This window comes from Phoenix dactylifera, unplaced genomic scaffold (genome assembly GCF_009389715.1).
Source record: "Phoenix dactylifera cultivar Barhee BC4 unplaced genomic scaffold, palm_55x_up_171113_PBpolish2nd_filt_p 000343F, whole genome shotgun sequence".
In the NCBI taxonomy this organism is placed as follows: domain Eukaryota; kingdom Viridiplantae; phylum Streptophyta; class Magnoliopsida; order Arecales; family Arecaceae; genus Phoenix; species Phoenix dactylifera.
This window is the reverse complement of record NW_024067803.1, coordinates 213,366-233,606: the sequence shown is the minus strand read 5'-3', so window position 1 is coordinate 233,606 and position 20,241 is coordinate 213,366. Positions and strand designations below refer to the sequence as shown.

The window sequence follows — 20,241 nt, the reverse complement described above, 5'->3', positions numbered from 1 at the left end:
AAAAAAAAATTCTATACTAATTAATACATGCAAAAAAGTCGTGAGCCGAGATCTAGTTGAAAATTAGCAATCCTTACTTCAGAACTAGTGTGAGCATGGCCCAAATTTGCAAGCTTGTAACTGTACCATCTCAGAAAAGTAGAGTTAGCTTTAAGTTACATGTCTCAAGCCCACGAATCTAGAAATAATAAGTTTTAGATAGTCTAAACTCCTATAATCCAACCCATCAATCCAATCTACAATCAACCCGATTTAAGTAAGTTCAGATTTAAGACCTGTTTGGCATGATATAAGTAGGCAAACCAGAAGCCTACTTCACCAAACTGGCTTGAACCCTCCCAGACCAAAGTTACTTCGAGCCATTTCTCCTTTAATTGGACGATGGTGAACTAAATTCAACTCCACTTTGGGCTAACCAAACACCAAAGTGGGTTTCCCGGGATCTGAACTAAGTTTGGATGGCCAAATACAAGCAACCAAACTGGCCTTTAGTATAAACCAATATGAACATAATTGATGGAACATGCCTAACTGTTTCTTAAATAAGTTGGGTTCAAATTAGAGTCCTAGCATAGTTTATTCAGTTCAATTAAATAGGTTTGACATAGATCAAACAAGTCTTAGATGAGTTAATTAAGTTAAATGAGTAACGTTGGTTGGGTTAGCTTACAAGTTTAATGAAAAGGTCAGTTTTGGTTTTAAATTTTTGACTTATTTAATAAATATGTCACATATGGATTGATAGGTATTTGGTCTCACTCTTATTCAATTTGTTTTGTACCTAACCTCACTTTACCCAATTGGCACCCCGCTTAAGAAACGGCGTTTTAGAAAGTCGCATCTTGACTAGGGAGCTCGCCACGTGCCTCCAGGAGGATTGCATTGCCGGGGATTTTGACGAGGCGCAAACGGGAAGGCCTCGCTTGGCTCACTGCTACCCAAACCAACCCATAGCCCAACGGCTCACCCATTAATTGGCCCAGGCCCATTTAGCTCTAGGCGTTTTGTTGTGTGGATGCGCTATTTATTTTACCACATTTTTTGGACCCTTCATGCTGCTATTTACCTCAAAATCATTTGGCTATATATCTAACTAAAACTTGTTTTGCAGCAAAAACTGAGCATATTGACTAATAAAATAGCAAAAATCACACATCTCTAAATAAATATTACATGCTAATCCAAGTTTTTGGGGGAAAAAAAATCTTTTAATGAAATATCAAAACTCTAAAGCATAATCCCTAAAGTGGATCTCGAAAGAAAAAAAAAACCCATTGCAGAATCGATTTTGCAAGAAAATCTAGATTTTTTTTAGCAGTTCAATCTATATTTAACCTCCATAGACCGTATTATCTCTTTATGTATCTAATAGCATATTTCCTCAATCAAGGATCCAAATTTCGATTTCAACTTAACTAGGTGTAGGAGGAGGCTGGGGAAAGAAGCAACAGTGCTGGTGACAAAGTTGACATGGGAGTTATAGGCTAAGATGGCATCTTATGTAGAATGACATGATAACTGGTGTAGATCAAAGATGTTGGTTCAGGATCTAGAATAAGGACTAACTAATCTAAGTAATAGTGGTGAAAGAAAAAATTTGGAGAGATAAAAAATTATTCAACAAAATCATCGATTCCCTCTCACAAAGATGCCTCCCATAAAAATTCTCCCCACCATTCTTCGTGTCACTCTCTCCCTCTATTAATAAAATTACACACTCCCACTAAAAGATAGAAACATCATGATCTCACTTTCGCTAAAAAAAACAAACTTAAGTATGTTATGCCTAAGGCTCAACCTAACTTAACATAAACTTAAATCCTAATGTTATTAAAATCAGTGACCGGCTAAACATAAATTCTAATAAAATTAGAATTTGATAATAAATCTCAATATTCCCTCTCGTTGCAAAGTCCATATCGATCATATTCAATTTGTCAATATCGTGTAACGATAGCCGTTGCCATTATTACTATAGTAACGACAACATAAAATAACTTGTTGAACTAATAACTAAACAATACAACCCTTTTATTGGCATGAATAGTAACTCCTTTGCTGGTTTATCCTTTTTTATGCATGTCTTGGAGTCAAACGATATTTTCCAGCACTTTTTGCAACATTGACTTTATGGTCATTATTTCAATATTTTATTGAGCATCCAATTTACGCCAATGAATATCAAGTTGCTAATTGCAAACACTGCTCCCTAGAGTATCAACCATTACCTGCACACAAATCAAATCAGCAATAAAACTTCGACTACATATGTATACTTGTAATTGATTAGCTGCAAGTATCTGTATGCAGCTAACTCCTACACACAGAATCAAATCCTCATGCATAGAATTTTCTATCTATTTAAACTTTAGAATAGTCTCATAACTAACTAGCATGCCAAAACCGTTGTCAAATACTAAGGTACAATATAAGTCATCCACACCAAGTATATCTTCTTACTGCTTGATCTCTAAAACTTTTTCAAAATTAGTCAACTCTCATCTTTATGACTGACTAAATCTTTAAAAAAACATCTACATATTAGAAAGTTTCAGTATAATACTCTTCTGCTAGATTTGACTCCTTTTTGTAGATCTCCATGATTGGATCAATTGTAGCGTCATTTGATCCAACATCATTTGACTCTTCCTAAATAATTTCACAATCAATTGATTCTTCAATTGTCTCTTCTGAACTTGATATAATATCCATCTAATTGACCTTCTTTTGCTCTAAGTATTTTTTATGTTTGGGTTGATCATTAAGTTGATCATTTAATTGATCAAGCTCCTCCTGCTTCAAATCTTTATATTTAAACCAACTCTACACTTTATGTGGATTTTCAGGGAAGCTTTGATCCAAAATTCACTCTTTAGGCAATTTTTGTTTGAAAACATCTTCATTTCTCACTTTGCTAGATTTTGAGTGGACATCTGCTAGAAAAAAAAAATACTTTCTTGGCTTCCTTTGTATCTTGAATATATAGATAATTCTCTCTGTTTGCCGTAACTTGAAGAATCCATATTATCTTCTTAAGTCTCAGATTCTACCATTTTTTTTGTAACCTTACTTATAAAGAGTATATATTGGTATCATCCATGGCTTTTTCAAGATATCCTATAAATCTTATCACATCAAATATAATTTGACCATAGATTTCTAAATGGAAACATCAGTACTGTTGGCTCTTATTACCCAAATATCGAATCATAATACAATCCATATATTTATCCACACATAACAAAAATTGTTAAAAGTTTTAGAACTACACTGAATAATTACCTTCTAAATCAACGATAATCAAATCCGCTCTACCAACTGTGCTCCAAATAAATTTAATTGAAGCCACATAGCACTGGAACACACTCCAATCTCTCTATGATACTATATAAAATGACACGATATTTAGTGTAGATTAAAGGTGACAAACATAAATTAATTCAAGTAGGATGAAAAAAATTGAGATAAAAAATATTCAATAAAATAAAAGTTAAAATAATTTGTGGGCTCTTCCTCGCAAAGATGCCTCATATAAAAAATTCTTCCTACCACTCTTTGCATCACTCTTAATAAAATTCTCCTTTTTCTTAGTAAAATCACGTATTCTTCTATTAAAAAATTAGCTCAAGTATATTAAGCCCAAGGCTTAACCCAACTTAACCAATTTGGATCTGAATTTTAAAGTTATTAGGATTCTTAGTTATGCAGATATCCTAATGAGATTAAGATTTGGTATTTTTGGATTTTTTACATAAATACCCTCCTAAATATCAAATTTTGTATAAACATCCTTCCAAAATTGATATTTGCATGTATACCATTGTAAAACACTTATTTTGCTATTCTATTCTTTTTTTATCTTTATTTTTATATATACCCATGCCATCAACACCGTTAAAAAATTAATGGTTACAAATTAAAATGACTAAAATATTCTGAAGGGATAGATATGCAAAAAGAAATATTTATAATACGATCGCGATGGAGGACAAGAAGTAATTTCAAAATTTCTATTTTATTTTTAATTAAAATAAATATGATTTTTATTAATGGTTTTAGAAGAAGGCATTTGCGCAAAAAAATTATTTTATGAGAGTATAAAAATAAATATAAATTTGAAGAGGATATTTACAAAAATTTATTTTTTTTTAAAGAATGGTATTCATATAATTTTATTTTATTTTATTTTATTATTATTTTTTTGGTGGTTAAGGTGGGGTCAGTCGGAAATCAGTGATTAGATCCACTGGCGAGGTGAAAGCCTACGGGCTACGGTAGACCCACGCGGGCCATGACCCGTGAATCAGGGGCATTTGCGGAAAAGGAAAATTGAAGAGGCTTTAGGGTTTTAGAATGGAGAGATTTTGGACCTCGGAGGGAAAACACAGAGCGCGATAGAGACAAAGCTCGTTAAATCACCGCCTCCTCCTTCCTCTTCGTTTCGGATTCCTCCTCGCGAGCTCGCTTCCTTTCGATTGGTAGGTCCCCTCTCGTTGTCTTGAGCAAAGATTTCTTCTTCCTTCCTATGAATTCGAACTTTTAATTTGGTTTCAGAAAGAGGATGAGCTCTCCGAACCTCAGAGACCTCCTGACCGCTTTTAGCCCCTCATCAGATTTCTTCGCCACTACCTCCGGTGATGGCCGAATCAAGGTTATTTTCTTTCTTTTCTCTTCGGTTTTCTTATAAAAGGAATTAAAGGAGATATCTGGTTGTTTCCGGCATTTGATTCCTTGGCCGTTGTTCTTCAGATATGGGACACCGTAAAGGGTCAGTTACAGACTGAATTCGTGGACATAGCCTCATCCGATACTTCGAACATGCTTTCCGAGCCCAAAAGCGGCCATCTTTCGCTTGATTACACTTGCATGAAGTGGGTGCAGCTGGGGAGCAAGGTTTTTTACTTCACAAATCCAAAGATGCAGTTTTTCGTGGACAACTATTATCGTATGCCTATTATTTGTTTGTTTTGGGGACTGATTTGGTTTCTGCCGTGCAGAAGAGAAAAAAGCCTGGAAGTTCTCTGTTGGTGTTGGGGACGGGGAGTGGCGATGTTTTGGCACTTGATGTCTCTGCAGGTCAGTTGAGGTGGAAAGTCAGCGACTGCCATCCTGGGTGAGTTTCTTGTTCTGGGTTTCTTTTATGGTGGACTTGGAAGTGCCAATGTTGTTCATATTATTGTTGATGCGGTCGGATCAAAAGATTTACTGATTAGTGATAGTAAACCAAGTTAGTGTCATCTTTATGTACATGGGACAGAATGTGATTATGAAAATAAAAATTGTAGTTTACTAAACTTAGAGTCAGGAACCTCGTACTTTAGTGTACGTGACCAATTGATGTAGCTAAGGTAGGTTGGCTCAAATTCATTTACTAAGGAGCCGTAGCTTGGAATTGTTAATAGGGGTGTGCAATCTACTGAAGAAATAATGGACTTGAAGTCAGTATATATCTTAGTCTGTATTCTCTAATATGCTAATTGAATACTGGAGTCATATTTATGTAGTTTGCCAAACAACTGTTAGCATTGGAGATCTTCGCTTGAATATAGTGCACTAGAATTTTATGTACTTGTGATCTTCTTTAAGGTTCATGTGTTTCAGAGAGTAAGTGGGCTGATGATGGGTCTGCAGATCTGCCAGCAAGGCCTCCATTCTCATGAGTTAAAACAAAGTCTCAGATCCAGCTCTGCTTGAATGCTTCATTTAAGTTGGTTGACTTAAAATTCAGATGATGGAGATAGAAATATCTTATTCACTGTAGGATGCCATTCCTCATAAATCCTCTTGTTTGTTTGCCAATCCACTTTAGAGCCTCTAGGCTCTTACTAAACACCCAAGCACCCTTGCCGATATCTATAATTAGAAGTAAGTTGGAACATGATTTTTTCTGGAGTTTTTTTTCTTTCATCGTGTAGAAGTGAAACCTTATCTAAAGAGCTGTTTCTATCCTCCAGTATTTTTTTTTTAATACCTCAGTAATCTTTATTGATTGGTCAAAACCCATGGATATCGTGGAAGAATCAAGAAACCTGATAGCACTTATCTTGTGGAGAATGTAGCTATGGATATGAAAGATAAAGAAGGATTCATAACATTATTTTGACTTGATGTAATAAAGCCTACTGGCCTCTGTTTGATCAAACAAAACGGCTTTTCCCGTCAACTAAGGGTTAACTGCCTAAATCCCACTTGGCAATTTCCTATATTATGCAGCCTCTGAAGTAGAAACAGTTCTTGAAACAATTTTGACTGTATCCATCTAAGTTATTGGCCCCTCAGTTTGTGCTCTTTCATGTATACCCAAATTTTAACGCATCGGTTATCTTTTTGCAAAGGCTGTTTAATAACTGAAAGTGTCTTCTACATGGTATGGTTTCAATGATAGGTTATTTATACTTAGATTTACTTCCAATATGTCACTTTTGAGATGACTTATTCTGACCAACTCAATCAGAACTTATATATATATATATATATATATATATATATATATATAATTTTCCATTAAAAAACTGCTGGACACACATAAGTGCAGGGTTACGTATGAAATGTTCACTCTAGTGCAGAATTCTCTTTTATATGATAACTGTTTAACTATTTATTTTTAACTAAATTAAGAAAATATTTTCATATCTATGTCCTTTGAAATGCTTCCAAATGAATGCACTACTGGTATTGGTTCTATGATAACTAACCATGGTATCTTTAATAACTGGCAGGGGTGTTAGTGCTGTTTCATTTTCAAAATACCATCATTGTGTATATACAGCAGGTGTTGATGGTATGGTTTGCCAGATTGATACTAAAACAGGGAGCATTATATGCAAATTTAGATCTTCTTCAAAAGCAATATCATCGTTGTCTATCTCTGCAGGTATTATATTGTTGTTGCCGACAAAATGTTTTTTCTTGGAATAGAGCACTCAATTTAATATAGTGTAGACAAATTGGTGTTATTGCTTGTTAAACAGTAGACTCATGCAGCTTAAAACTGAACAAAATGCTTCCATGGTTTGAAAACATAACCTCTAAACTAAATAAGTTGCTTCTTCTGAGTGCAATCAATTTCTGTATGCTTGTTTGTCTTTGGTATGCTGCGAGAAGTACTCTGGCTAATCCAAGAATACAATTTTCTCTTTTTTAACATGCCCATTCGACTACTGCAAAATTTAAATTTTCCATTGTGAGGCATTTAGGTTTATCCACTAAGGCATCTTCCATCAGGGCACATTATTGGAAAATTGATTAATCTGATAACCAGAGCTATGCTTAGTGGGTTTGTTTGCCTGTCTCATGTATATATCTGCATTAGTGCATGCTGGGAACATCTTCAGCAAACGTTTTTTCCAACCTTATGATCAGTGGATGTTTAAAGTCTTTAATGTTCAATGAGTTATATTTTCATGCTTTATTGGCGGCTAGATCCTCAACTACAACGTTAAGGGTACCTTAAAAAAGGATGACTTAGTTTCTTCTCATTATGGACACAGTTCAATGCCAACACTGACAAACTAATTATGTCTCCTTATCAGATGGTAGGATAATGGCCACTGCTGCTGCTCAGTTGAAGGTTTTCAATTGCTCAGATAACAAGAAGATACAAAAGCTTTCTGGACACCCGGTGTGTGGGATTATCCTTTACTCCCTTTTGTTCTATTCTTGTCTCCTTTTCCCTCTTTTTTGGTCTATGCCTACCTGTTCTGGGTCACTGCATCTGCTGTAGAACAACCATGCTGAAATCTGTGCTGCTGTACAGGTGGCTGTTCGATGCATGATTTTCAGTGAAGATGGAAAGTATATCTTATCATCTGGAGTTGGTGAAAGATATGTTGCCATCTGGAAAGTAGGTGGTGGCAAAAAGCAGTCTGCTAGTTGTGTTCTTTCAATGGAGCATCCAGCCATCTTTCTGGACAGCAAGAGCTCAGATGCTGAGGGCACTGATGATGAAGGTTTATATGTTTTGGCCATTTCAGAGACAGGTCTCTGTTATTTCTGGTATGGAAGTAGTATTGACAACTTGCGAAATAGAAAGCCTACCAAGATTTCATTGTCTATTGATCCTTCCCTTGCAAAAAATAATACGGGCATGGCAGTATATGCTGCAAAATTTCAAAGCATAATCAAGCCTGCTTCTGGGCAAGTGTTCATTGCTCATGGTTCCCTGATAAAGCCAACATTTGAGAAAGTCATGGTGCAATATGGTACAGATGTAAATTTGGGTACCTATCAAAGTGGGGTTCTCTTACCAATGGACAAGTCTTCCATTGTTCGGAAAGCTCAAGCTACTCAAACTAAAGGTACAACATATGCAGTTACAAAATTATTCTCATTTGATGGGTTATTGTTAACAAAAGAGTTGAGCACAGTAAGAACTCATTTTAGATCCAAGACATGGTTAGCTTGAATTAACTGCTAGATACATGTGATTGTATTAATGATGCGATCTGTGTTTTATAGTTCTTCTTCTTGTTGGAGACTTGTCTCAAATAATGGTGCTAAAATTCCTTTATATTTCAGGGACAATCACTGCACTAGACCGTGCAAATGCAGAAGATGCTGTATTACCACTTCCAAAGCTTTATGGTCAAGACAAGAAAAGAAAGCATGCTGCGACACATGTGATTGCAGATATGAAGATTGCAATGGTCGATTCCCTGAGCAATAAGAACAAAGTTTTGCCTGTAGATACAAGAGGTTGTGTGTTTTCTGTTTATTATCATAGATATCTTACCAGTTTGGTAATTATCTTTTAACTATCGTTTCATCGAGTTGCATAAAATAATCAAGCACTAACCTATTTATTCCATTATACATGTGATTTTTGTACATGCATTATTAAATATTCATTTAATGCTTGGCAAATTTCATTAGTGAGACTAACCATTGAAACTAATTATATCTAGCTCTGCAGCATCTCTGATCCTAGATGTGATGGAATTATTTCTCATAAGCTTACATGGCAGTTACTACTAATAATAGTTATTGTGTAATGCTACATGATTCATGTTTGTGTGTGTCTCTGGGCAGGGCTGCGGTCAGGTATGCATGGCTTTGCCACTGCCGGGTTTGTGCGTGCATGATGCATGTGGGGTATGGGAAAATGTATGCAAGAAGTAACGTTGAATGGGCATGCATAGGTTAACCCAAACCTTTGGGCGAAATGCCATCTTGCACTATTATTTTAATTCAATTTAGGTTGATTGTCCACGGTTTCTACGTCCTCCAATACATATTAGAAATATTTTTGTGTTATGTGTGTATGTTTGGGATATATTAGGAATGTTAACTGAGGCAAAGCAACAGAATGTTGAATGTTTATAATGGGATTTATTAGCAAAAGGCTATAGACAAGAGGTAGTGATAAAGAGGGATTTTGGAATCAGGTAGTTTGGGAAAAGTATTGTATATATGTGGCTTAAGTGATAGTTGAAATGCATGGATGAGGTCTTTTCTGCATCTTGTATAACTAAAGTTTTAATCTCTTGATGTTGGGATAGTCAGGATGGTTCTAGATTATTGTTTTTGGAACGTTTTCTGCTTGAGGGAGAGAAAGTTACTAGCCATCTCTTTTAGGCTGCTTCCTGCTTGGATCAAAATGTTGAGGTAAAGGATAACTGGCTTCATCTGGGGATAGGGAAGTGTGGAAATCTTGAAGTTATGGCAGCTAGCATTCTGAAAGTGATCATGTCAGTAGTTTTTTGCGATTCTAGATGGAGCAAGGTTCTGGTATCTTTTTTGAGGGAAACATTGAATCCTGATATCAAGGAGATGATTATAGAATTTAGTGATGAGAGGCATGTGGGGTAATAAATATAGTTTGTGTATATGGCTTAATGGAAGAAATGGCATGCATTATTTGGTTGAGGAATCTCTGCAATTTCCATCTCGCCTATCCTTGGGAGATCTTCTGACAATCCAAGCAAGACAGGTGGTGACGTGTATGGCACTTGTTATTTGCCATGTATGTATGATGAGGAAACCAGCCATCATCCCATCTTATTCTTCCTTGGAGGGTTTGTGGCGTCCAAATTCATCCACATTCATCCAAATTCTTTCTTATTTGGCAACTTTCTGCTTAAAATTCAGTTTAGACAAGAAATTTTCACAACAATCGCCTCATGCATTATGGAGGATACTATAAAAGAGGGGAATTGAAGGATTTATCATGTTTTATATAGACAGTAAGAAATTCCAAGACTACTTTTAGTTCACGTTACTCTTTAAGTTGCTAATCATTTTCAAGTTCGACAATCTTCTTTAACATTGTTTGCCATGTCCCTTACCCTGTTAATAAGCCTCCTTTGAATGCCGTTGGCATATGATGGCTTTGGCCTACAACGTGGACCACTCATTATTCTTTAATTTTTAATTTGCTTATAATTTTGTTTTTTTGTTTTCTTTTCTATTTACCTTGTAATGTTTTTCTGCTTCATAGTAGAAGGCATGATATGTTATTTTTCATCTTCTCCAGTACTTAAACAATCATTCTGAACCATTCACTAGAAAACACATTGTTGTCTGCTATATTCCTGTCATAGTGGTGCTATACCTACACATAGCCACTTGAGTGTGGTCTTATGTGCTGATGTCGCCACATAGTTGGCAGCGCGCAGGAAATTAGTTAAGCCATGTTTACATGTAAAAACTCGAAATACTCCAAAAACAGGAGTTTTTCTGAGCATAAGGTTTTCCTCCTTGTCACATGGAAAGCATTGTGATAGCTAGTTATAATTTTGAGTACCTCTGTGTCATGAAACTTCGATGCTGTGTGGTGATTAATGGTATTAATGGTCGGTTATATTTCTTTTGAATTCCCAATGAGAACTCAATGTGTTTTTGTTTATTTGGTTTGTCGTATAAAATGTATTTTTTGTCCGTTTTATTACCATGGTATGCATTTTAAAACTCGATCTATTTTGCTTATTGTTGTTGGCTCATGCAGTTAGCCTGCAACAAATGAAAGAGGATGATGTTATATGTTTAGAAGATAGGCTGAGAGCAGCAGGGATTCTTGGTAGTAAAGCTGATCTCAGCACAGGAAGCTATCCCAGTAGTCCTATTAAAACTGCTACAGACATATTCGGTGGCAGCCACTTGTCAGTTGATGCTAATGTGTCAGCAAAGAAGGTTTGTCTCTCGTAAAATTAGTAAACAATAAAATTTTGGAGGTGGCTTATCATGATTGCCTTTTTATCTAGGTTTCTCATTTGATTGTAAACAGCTTACTTTAAATATTTTGCAAGAATCCAGAAGTAAATACTGATTGCATCTTATTATTTATTGCTAGATAAGGGCACATATCTTGTCCATGAGCTCCAGTGATGCTTACAAATTCCTTGAAATCTTGGTGTCTGCATTGAAAACAAGGTATACCAATTTCCTTTCTACATTTTAGTAGAGCAATCAATTTTATATATATATATATATATATATATATATATATATATATATATTTTATAATGTGAATGGAAGGCGAGCCTTGGCACAATGGTAGGTTTGCTCCATTGTGACATGGAGGTAGCGCATTCGAAACATGGAAATGACCTCTCTACATGTGAGAGTAAGGCTGCGTTCATCTAACCCTCCCCAAACTTTGCAATGGCGGAATTATCGTGCATTGGGCTGCCCCTTAAAATATTATAATGGGAATGCTTGAATTGAATTTCCATCCCTTGAACTCATCTCTACCTTCTTTGATCCAAGGGGCACTGAGGACAAATAAAGACTCCAATTATTGTGATGAACTCTCCTCCACACCCCCCCTTCTTTCTTGTAAAAAAAAATACTGTCTATAGGTAGGCACTGAATAGAGGTGTATAGTTTTATCCACCACTTATATTACCGTCGAAGAGAAACTCCATTATGCCCATATATCTAATCTTAACCCTAACATCACCAAATCATTGCATTACATGCTTTCACGGATTTTAAATGCAAAGCCATCAGTGTTATGATATTTAAATTGTTCCGATTCTAGATTCATTAGAATTTTGCTTTTCATATTGTGAATATAAAAGGAAAACGCTGATGTCGGTAGAGCTTATTGTTAAGTTGCTTCACACAATCATTTTCAAAAGAGAAGACTACATCATTTGCATGTGATTAGACCACTATGAAGAATGATTTTGCAGCATCCTGGTTCTTATTCATCTTTCAGGACTTCGTAGGATTAGTGCTTTCTTGTTAACTTGCCATCTTTTATGTAAGCACATGGTATAATTATGGCTTGTTGACCTGAATTTGGCTCGTGCAAAGGAAGAAATCTTTTTCCTCTTATATACAACCTTCTGAATTCCTGCTGTTGACCTCCACTAGATGGCTCATCATAATATTGATATAAGCATTGCCAGCCTAATATGCTATAATTTTTCTATTAGCATGTTTTTCTTTGGCTTCAGTCCACCGGCTCCCAAAGCTTAATTTTTTTGCTATAATGTTTCAATGAGGTAGACATGGTTATACTCGAGTAGTTCTCTACTAAGATCCGGTTAAGTTTAGATTAGATGATAGAGGTCCTACATCGATGATGCGAGCCATTGAATGTGATCTACTATCTTTAAATTGCTTAGACACCAAAAATTATGGGATGTGGAGACCTCTAGCTTATGCATCAATTAGCCAAAAAATCATATTCTGTTTCATGTTATTTAAACTGCCTATTTTTGACCACTTGATGCATAGGTTAGGAGTTTCCAAATCATATGATTTTTTATGAGAGGTAGTAGATCACATCTAATAGTTTGAATCATCTATTTGGGACTCCTATCATCCAATCCAAACCTGACCAGATCTGGATGGTGATCTGCATGAGTGTAACCAAGTTCAAGTCATGTTTCTAGTACCTTTTTGCTATATCTTTTGGGCGGGTGATATGATTAGCACCTGTATTCTGTGACACAGTTTCTTTGACACCATTTGTGATGAATAAGTAAATTTAATCCCATCCGGAAAAAAAATTATCGAGAACATTTTGCTTGGACATAAAATGAAGGAGCTAAAATCGTTGAAATTTTTACCTGTAGGCCACTTTGAACTATAAATTTGATGTTGTAGTCACTGCCGCAAGTGTGGTGGATTTTGTGTCAGGTTTTTGCAGTGGTGCTAAACTCAAATCTTCCTCCATGGTTGCCAATAAACTGTAGCTCACTATTTCATGTTTTTTGGTTTTCACAAGAATAAATGTATATATCTAATTGCATGTCAAGCGGTTAATTCTTAAATGATGACTGGATTAAACTTTCTTTAACAGATCAGCCAGTACAAATCATGCTATCCCATGGATATATTGTATTTTAGTCAACCACGGTCACTTTATCATATCTCAAGAGTCTTCTGCGCAACTTCTTAATTGCTTGCAAAAGGTATTCCTTTTCTGTCTTCGTGTTGGCTGTCACACAAATGGTGCATATTTGTGTACTATATTTTTTGCTGACATGGTACATCTGTTTGATATTCATTTTTATGTGCATTTTCTGCATTTCCATTTCTTGTGGGTAATCAATGTACAGAATGGCATCTTGAATTTTGTTTATTTAACATCCAATGGGCTTGGGAAAATTTAGCAACTTATGGCTGCCAAGACATGGTTTTGCTGATGGCACTACAAGTAGAGTTTTGTCATTTATTGTGCGTTGCATGATGATTGATGAATACATGGTTTGTTATGCTTATTTCTTTGGGTTGGGTAGGTTTGGGACTTGGGCTAGCACCTGTATGCTCTACATTATAGGAGGCTTCTACATATAGGATCACTAGGTGTAATGGCTCCTAGTATCTCGAAGGTACACAAGGATTTTAAGTATTTATATCAAGGGGAATCAAAAGTAAAATAATTGTAGAAGCTGCAATAGAACTGGGCAAAGGAAATAGGCATCTGGTTGCTTTTAGCTGGCTGATTTTATGATTAGTCTCAGGGCATCAATTGCATGTTTGCAGAGAGACAGCTGATGATAAATTGTTGGTTAAAATATTTTTACTAAAAGCTACAATCTTATAGAAGATGCTTGGGTCTGACAGCAGGATCATCAAAAATTATCTATTTGAATTCCTCATATGTATTCATGTATAATATACAGTAATGTTTTCTGAATCAGGTATAACGTGAAATATATTAATAACCATTGTTGATTGTCTTTGAAAAATTTCGATTCTTGACTTGGTTCTCTTTGATATCATAATATCATTTGAACTTTTTGGTTGCCTACTAAGTAGGGACATGTCGGTTGAGTACTTTACAAACAATTTTGCATTATGTTGTGTAATCAATATATTGCTGCTTATCTTACATTTGAATTCAAAATATTATTGCATCTTCATGTGCGTCAACATTTCTGCACAGAACCAGTCAGTAAATTTGTGGTGTCTCATCTGAAAGTTTTCTCTCACTTCTTATACTGTAGCATTTTGTTGCTCCTTGGCATTGGTTTTTTACTTTCATGGATACCCTACATTGCACGAAATGGAAGGCAAATTTTTAATCCTTCTCTATTGCAGATGACAGGGCTAAAATGTGCGGCAATAGAACCTTTATTAAAGCTATCTGGTCGTTTTCGGCTGATCATGACACAGGTTGTAATGGATTATTCTTTTCTAACCTCGGGTAAATTCCTTATGATTGTGTAACATGGCTGATATATTATCTCCACTTTTCAGATTGATATGGCTGGAAAGTGTACGGTTCAACCGCAGTTGGCCGAGCATCATAGTGATGACGGTGAAGAGGAAGATATTGATGAATTGATATATGGGGAAGAAGATGAATCCCAAAGTGGTAGTGATGATGATAACTCGCGATGACCAAGGAACGTAGCTTTTGATGGTTCACCTTTTGCATTGTTTGAGATCTAATTTTTTTTCTATGTATTATAAGAATCTCTATGGGAAATTGATATCTGAATATGGTAAGCCATGGTGTTGGTCTATCTGTAGCCGTAAAGGCCCATGGCTAGAACAGTTTTGTATGTTATTTATTTGATAGTAGAGAAAATTCCAAGCAGATGATCGTGTAAATATTGGTAATAGTTTTTCTTGTGTTGTTCTTACCTATGGCAGTAGCCACCTTTAGAGTGCTGATGTTGACACTCTTGCCTGGGGGTGGTGTTGATTCAGGTCATGATGATTCGACATTCATGACCCAATCCGACCTGACCGATCTTTGAACTGTTCTATCTTGCATGACCCAAACCCAAACCAACTTCAACCTGTTTAAACCAAGCCTTGGAATTCTTGATGACTCTGTCCAAGGTAACTACGCAGAAAGTATTAAAAAGAGACCCAGCATCCCATACCCAAAGTCATCACTCATCCTGACCCAAATAAAACTCTATTTTCATAACCTGAGTTGGGTCAAAGCTCTACCCATATATGACCCTCTTAAACTCTAGATCAGGAAAAAGAAAAACTTGTACCTGACCGAACTGAATATCCTTGACATCCTGCCCCAAAAAGGGTCAGATTTGGTTGGCTTTTCTGGGTTCGGTCAAATTTGCTCCCCTACTCTTGCCTTTAGAGAGTTATAAAATTCCAGCCAAGCAATGTTATAAATTACTCTAATTTTCTCTGGTAATTGTTCATCAGTCTCAATAATGATATAAAAATTGATTTTGTGACATAGTTTTTCAAGTAGTATATCTTTGTTGATGATAGGCACGCCTCTGTTGATGCTTGGTTGATGAGTCTAACTTCTACAAGTTCATTTGACAAGTTATAAATTTTGGAGTCTATGCCAGTAGTAACTCTTTAATATCTGCTCATTGTCTGTGGCTAATACCATTAACATAACATTCGTTGCCAATTTCAATCTGCAAGTTTATTCCACCTTTTTGTACCACGGATTTGGTAGTTTTATGATTTTAATTGAAGAAATGTTTGCTCATGTTATTCGTTTATGGTTTGTGGCAGAAATTGAATTATGTTATTTAATTGAATTATGTTATTTAACATAATGTTGGAAGGGGAAAATTGTCCAAATGGTGGCTCTATGTTCTTAATATAGTTTTCATGTCTGTACAGCATCAGACTGTTATTCTCATCGTGGAAAAATAAACTATCATCCATAATGGTTAGGCAGTAAACTTCAATGAGAAATTGGATTATGTAGCCGGGGCTTTTACTGGCACAGTTGTTGGAGAAGACTAAAAAGGTGCCAAGGTCAACTTTTTAATTGTGATCTAAAATAGTACCTTTATTGGTTTACCTGGTGTTCTTAGCTTTTTTGTATCTTGCAGCAAAAACTTTACAAAAACTTTGTCAATTTGAACCCGGCCATGCAAGTTGGTCTACTTTCTTTCATTCGCTTCGTAGATACTGATAAGTCTGATGACATTGTAAAGCATATGCAAGTTTTTTTTTTTTGATGACAACAATCACATCAATAAAATAATTTAGCAAATTATATAACCAACTAGTTGTTTGTACATGGTTGCTGCTCCTTGTACCACCTAGGTTGAGATTCTCAACAAACTCTAGAACATCTGTCTCATATACTAGATTGTTACAACACCTAGGTTGGAATTCTCACAAAAATCTAGAGCAGCTTCTTTTGCCATATACTGGACTGAGAAATACAGTGGAGCACAATTTTGTAAGACTCTTAGGCAAGAGATAGATTAATCTGTAGTAGTATCAGATGTATGAAGGAGATTCTCTCTTCTGCTGCAAGCTAAGTATCCGATTCTCTTCTTTCCTCATCTAGAGATTTATTGTTTAAAGCTGCCACCACTGCATTATTTTTCCTTATCACTGCCTTTAGCTTCTTAATGAATACTCTTATATATGCAGAAGTATAGTTCTGCAGCTCCTTTGGCTATGATATCTTCTTCCTCATACCCCTCGTCTTACAACCTATTCATTGCTCATACTATCCTGCATGCATTTGGATTCTCATCACTGAAGATAGAGGTAATCTGGTTTCCATCTCCAGCTCCTCGGTTATGATAATAACCATCATGGTGTGCTTCTGCCCCACTATATCTAATGTCCTGTGGAGGTGACTGGAGGTGTCCATATCCTGTTACATAAGGGGATGGCCTGTAGCTGCTATAGCTGTGGGTAACGTGGTATGGAGCCTCATGTCTGATCTCATGTCCACTAGTAGGGTACTGGTTCCAGTGCTCTCTGTAGATGTAGCTCTGTGGGTAGTGATGCACCATGTGGATCTCCTCCACGTCTCTAGGTTCAGTTGGGGTGGCATCCTTGGCTTCGGGTGATGGATTTATTTCCGGGGCTTTGGTTTCTTCGGGTGGGGCTTCTTGCGGGGGCTCTCCTGGTGTGGCAGGAGGGGCCATGCTTGGAGGTTGGTCAGCAGCTTCAGTGGATGGTGGGTTGCTGCTTGCTGCGGCTTCAGTGGATGGTGGTGGCTGCTCGGAGCCACTGGGCTCAACCTGTTCTGTGTGGGAACAGATTGTGGCAATCTTTCCTGTCTTCTTGATGGCTTTGACTATCTTTTCAGGATCGGCCCTCCCTACGACTGTCAACTTCTGCTGAGCAGAATCGACATAGACATCATATACACCTACAGAAAACAGAGACAACAGGATTACAACTCCACACACAGGAGAATAAAACATGCAGCGAACGCTAACTTTTTCTCCAGTTGATGGTGATTCATTACCATCAATTCCATGCATCACCTTCTTGATCTTCTGCACACAGCCGTTGCAGTCCATTCGGACATGCAACTCTGTTACTCGAGCTTTCTGTAGTTGTAGATGAACATTAGAATCTCAGAATTGAACTATTTACATGAAGCCATTCTCCTATCATTATGCAGGGACATGGTTGCCATACCTCTAGTTCTGGAAGCATGGGTGAGACGGTTTCACCTAAACAATTCGAATTGGTGAAGAAGGAGGCTTCTTCTATGTATGGCTACTCTGGGAGCTCACTGGGGAGCCTAGGAAGGGAATGCGCAGTGAAGAATTCGGGGTGGGCATAATTTGTACTCGGGGAATGGAATAATGGAAGGCCAAAAGTTGTGGGGCGCTCAAGGAATCACAGGAGGGCGACAAGGAGGGTCGCTCTGAAAGGAGCTCTCTCCTCTCTGCTTTTACTTTTAGGTCATAGTCATCATCTTATCTTTAGGGTGTGTGTGCAAGGATGGGATCGGTGTCTGTTCTTTAGAGTATGTAGCCCCATGGAATTTGATTTGGCTCGACTTGCGTATGATTGTAATGTAATCAGAATATCCCCGCCGACCAGCAAAAATTAAAGTGAACATGATGGTGGCCTCTCTGTCAAAAGATTAGAGGTCCTTTTGGGGGAAGGAGGATATCCACGCCTGAAGAATCCCTCGTCTTAAAGAAAAGTGTGGTTCTTGGCGAGTGGGGAGGAGATATGGATGGAAGAATTTTGTTTTCTATGTGTTATTGGATAGAAACGGAACTTCCCATGGTGATATTTTTGTTTGGATTGAATGGCCGGCCTTTGTCAACTTATTTACACAAGTTGCTTCTACCATTACCATAGCTGGAATAGCTATCACTTTTAGAGTCTGTTTGGATGATCGAGCAAAAAATCCTATAGGATACATGTGTTGGGCCAGTACAACTAGCAAGATCATAGGATTACAGGCTGCATTAGGCTTATATTTATAAATATCTCAGATTTTTTTTCTCCCTATGAGATTCGGGTTCCAGCCCACTCTAAATCTAATTTGGATATTTATGAATATAGATCCAGCCCAGCTTGTAATTCTTTGATCTTGCTGGTTGTACTATTCCAACTCACAAATTCTACTGAATTTTGAGCCCAACCATCCAAACAAACTTTTGGCGGGAAGGATGCCCATAGGTTCAAGTTCATGAGCTGAAGGGGTATTTAGTTGGTCCACCAGCTTGTGAGAATTTTCAGAGAAGTCACTTGTTTTAGAGCTGGCATGGAGTTCGTGCAGGGTCGAGCACTTAAGTTGGCCATGTTTGCCTTCAGTGCGGCTAGGACAGTCAATCTCTCTTGCTGCAAAAGCACATAGATGGTAACAAGTTATAAAGTTCCATATAACATTTTTCTAGTAGTTTCCCAAAGTTTTTGGTCTATTGAGGTTGTAATTTTCGGTCGGTCAACTGAGTTACAGAGGCCATACAACCTCTTTCTGTAAGTTTTCAGACTGCTCTAGAACTTCATGTTCAAGTAAGTGTATCCTTTCAGTGTATGCCAACGATCACATTGGCTAAAGGCTTCTTGGTGGCAATTGAAATTGCTAGAAGCTTATAGGCTTTATGGAAGTGAAATTGGCGCGGAACACCAGCTTTACAACTCCAAGGAGGTTTTGGCCACGTATGTCACTCCAAAAGAGCTTTTGAGTTGGCCAACTTTTATTCTAGTCTCTGGAAAATAGTTGCTTGTAGGTATGGAGCTTTTGGGTTATTTCTGGTGAGATTACTTCTCTAGAGAGTTCAGGTTCCCTTCGAAGGCGTGTTAAGACTTAAGTGTGATGATGCTTAGCTGTTTTGGTGCTTTTGCTTTTGCTTTTGCTTTTAAATGGTTCGTGAGCTTTTGACATCCTGCGAGATTTTTTTTTCTTTCCTTCCATCTATCTTTCAGTCATGCAGGAGACAGTCACCTTTGGCACAAAAAGCTTTCTTTTCTTGCACTGCTTCCCCTTCGTGTATTTTTGTCAAAGCTTCAGTGATGCTAATATCCTCAAATAGGAACCTCCCAAGAGCGTTTTTTTTTCTATTATGATGAAAATGATGGCCATTATTGGGTCCGGGTGTATCTTTCATGCGAAAGAATGATTCACTTTTTTTCATGATATCAACCGCTGAATCTCATCTCGTATAGTTCTTAAAGCATTCCGACTCTTTCTTTCAGCCGCCTGCACAGAGTTGAAAGAGGCCATTTTGTGATCCAACGGTTGACATCGTGAAAGGTGGTGAATTCTTTTGGACGAGAATATACAACCTGAACCTAGCCATGGGCAGGATTTACTTGAATAAGATGATGGCAGTTGCGGTGATGGTTGTTATTGGCGCTTGCGATGGGAGATAAAGTTAATAATGCAAATGTTTGCCACTAAAGCAACTTCTTGTTGATTGTTAAATATATTTTTGTTGGGCTGGCGAGGAGTATTTGATTTTTTTCGGCCTTTTAAAATATTGTCCAGCTATATATATAAAATGCCGCATAACTGCTGATATAGTCACTAATCTAACGATATAACTTGCATGGGGACGGAAAATGTCCAAATAGCCGTTTCTTTAATAAGCTTTTTAATATTAGATCTTCGTATATGGCCCTGTTTGG

At 37.0% G+C, this 20,241-nt stretch overlaps 2 protein-coding genes across 3 annotated transcripts; one reads left to right on the top strand and one right to left on the bottom strand.

Moving 5' to 3' along the window:
• Positions 1-4,331: 4,331 nt before the first annotated feature.
• On the top strand, positions 4,332-15,004 carry LOC120103686. Of its 2 annotated transcripts, XM_039118371.1 has the most exons (13): positions 4,332-4,478; positions 4,555-4,651; positions 4,750-4,893; positions 4,998-5,113; positions 6,720-6,874; positions 7,533-7,621; positions 7,757-8,297; positions 8,518-8,694; positions 10,943-11,127; positions 11,288-11,367; positions 13,250-13,361; positions 14,494-14,568; positions 14,653-15,004. In XM_039118371.1, exons 2-13 carry the CDS (start codon positions 4,562-4,564, stop codon positions 14,794-14,796), a joined length of 1,908 nt encoding a protein of 635 aa, XP_038974299.1. In that variant the 5' UTR covers positions 4,332-4,478; positions 4,555-4,561; the 3' UTR covers positions 14,797-15,004. The 2 variants fall into 2 exon arrangements, with proteins under 2 accessions (XP_038974299.1, XP_038974300.1); XM_039118372.1 differs by lacking the exons at positions 13,250-13,361; positions 14,653-15,004.
• Positions 15,005-16,369: 1,365 nt separating this feature from the next.
• On the bottom strand, positions 16,370-17,931 carry LOC120105695 (heavy metal-associated isoprenylated plant protein 5-like). The gene is made up of 3 exons (XM_039118370.1): positions 17,788-17,931; positions 17,612-17,696; positions 16,370-17,512 (listed from the first exon to the last, which is right to left on the bottom strand). Exons 1-3 carry the CDS (start codon positions 17,803-17,805, stop codon positions 16,854-16,856), a joined length of 762 nt encoding a protein of 253 aa, XP_038974298.1. The 5' UTR covers positions 17,806-17,931; the 3' UTR covers positions 16,370-16,853.
• Between the last annotated feature and the right edge of the window lie 2,310 nt (positions 17,932-20,241).

Excerpts from the sequence above, each read along its gene's own strand:
- LOC120103686 (XM_039118371.1), top strand. The coding sequence starts at position 4,562 with ATGAGCTCTCCGAACCTCAGAGACCTCCTGACCGCTTTTAGCCCCTCA. Across the intron at positions 8,695-10,942 it reads TTTGCCTGTAGATACAAGAG|TTAGCCTGCAACAAATGAAA; the intron begins GTTGTGTGTTTT and ends TGGCTCATGCAG. Across the intron at positions 13,362-14,493 it reads TTCTTAATTGCTTGCAAAAG|ATGACAGGGCTAAAATGTGC; the intron begins GTATTCCTTTTC and ends TCTCTATTGCAG.
- LOC120105695 (XM_039118370.1), bottom strand. Across the intron at positions 17,513-17,611 it reads GGTGATGCATGGAATTGATG|GTGTATATGATGTCTATGTC; the intron begins GTAATGAATCAC and ends TGTTTTCTGTAG.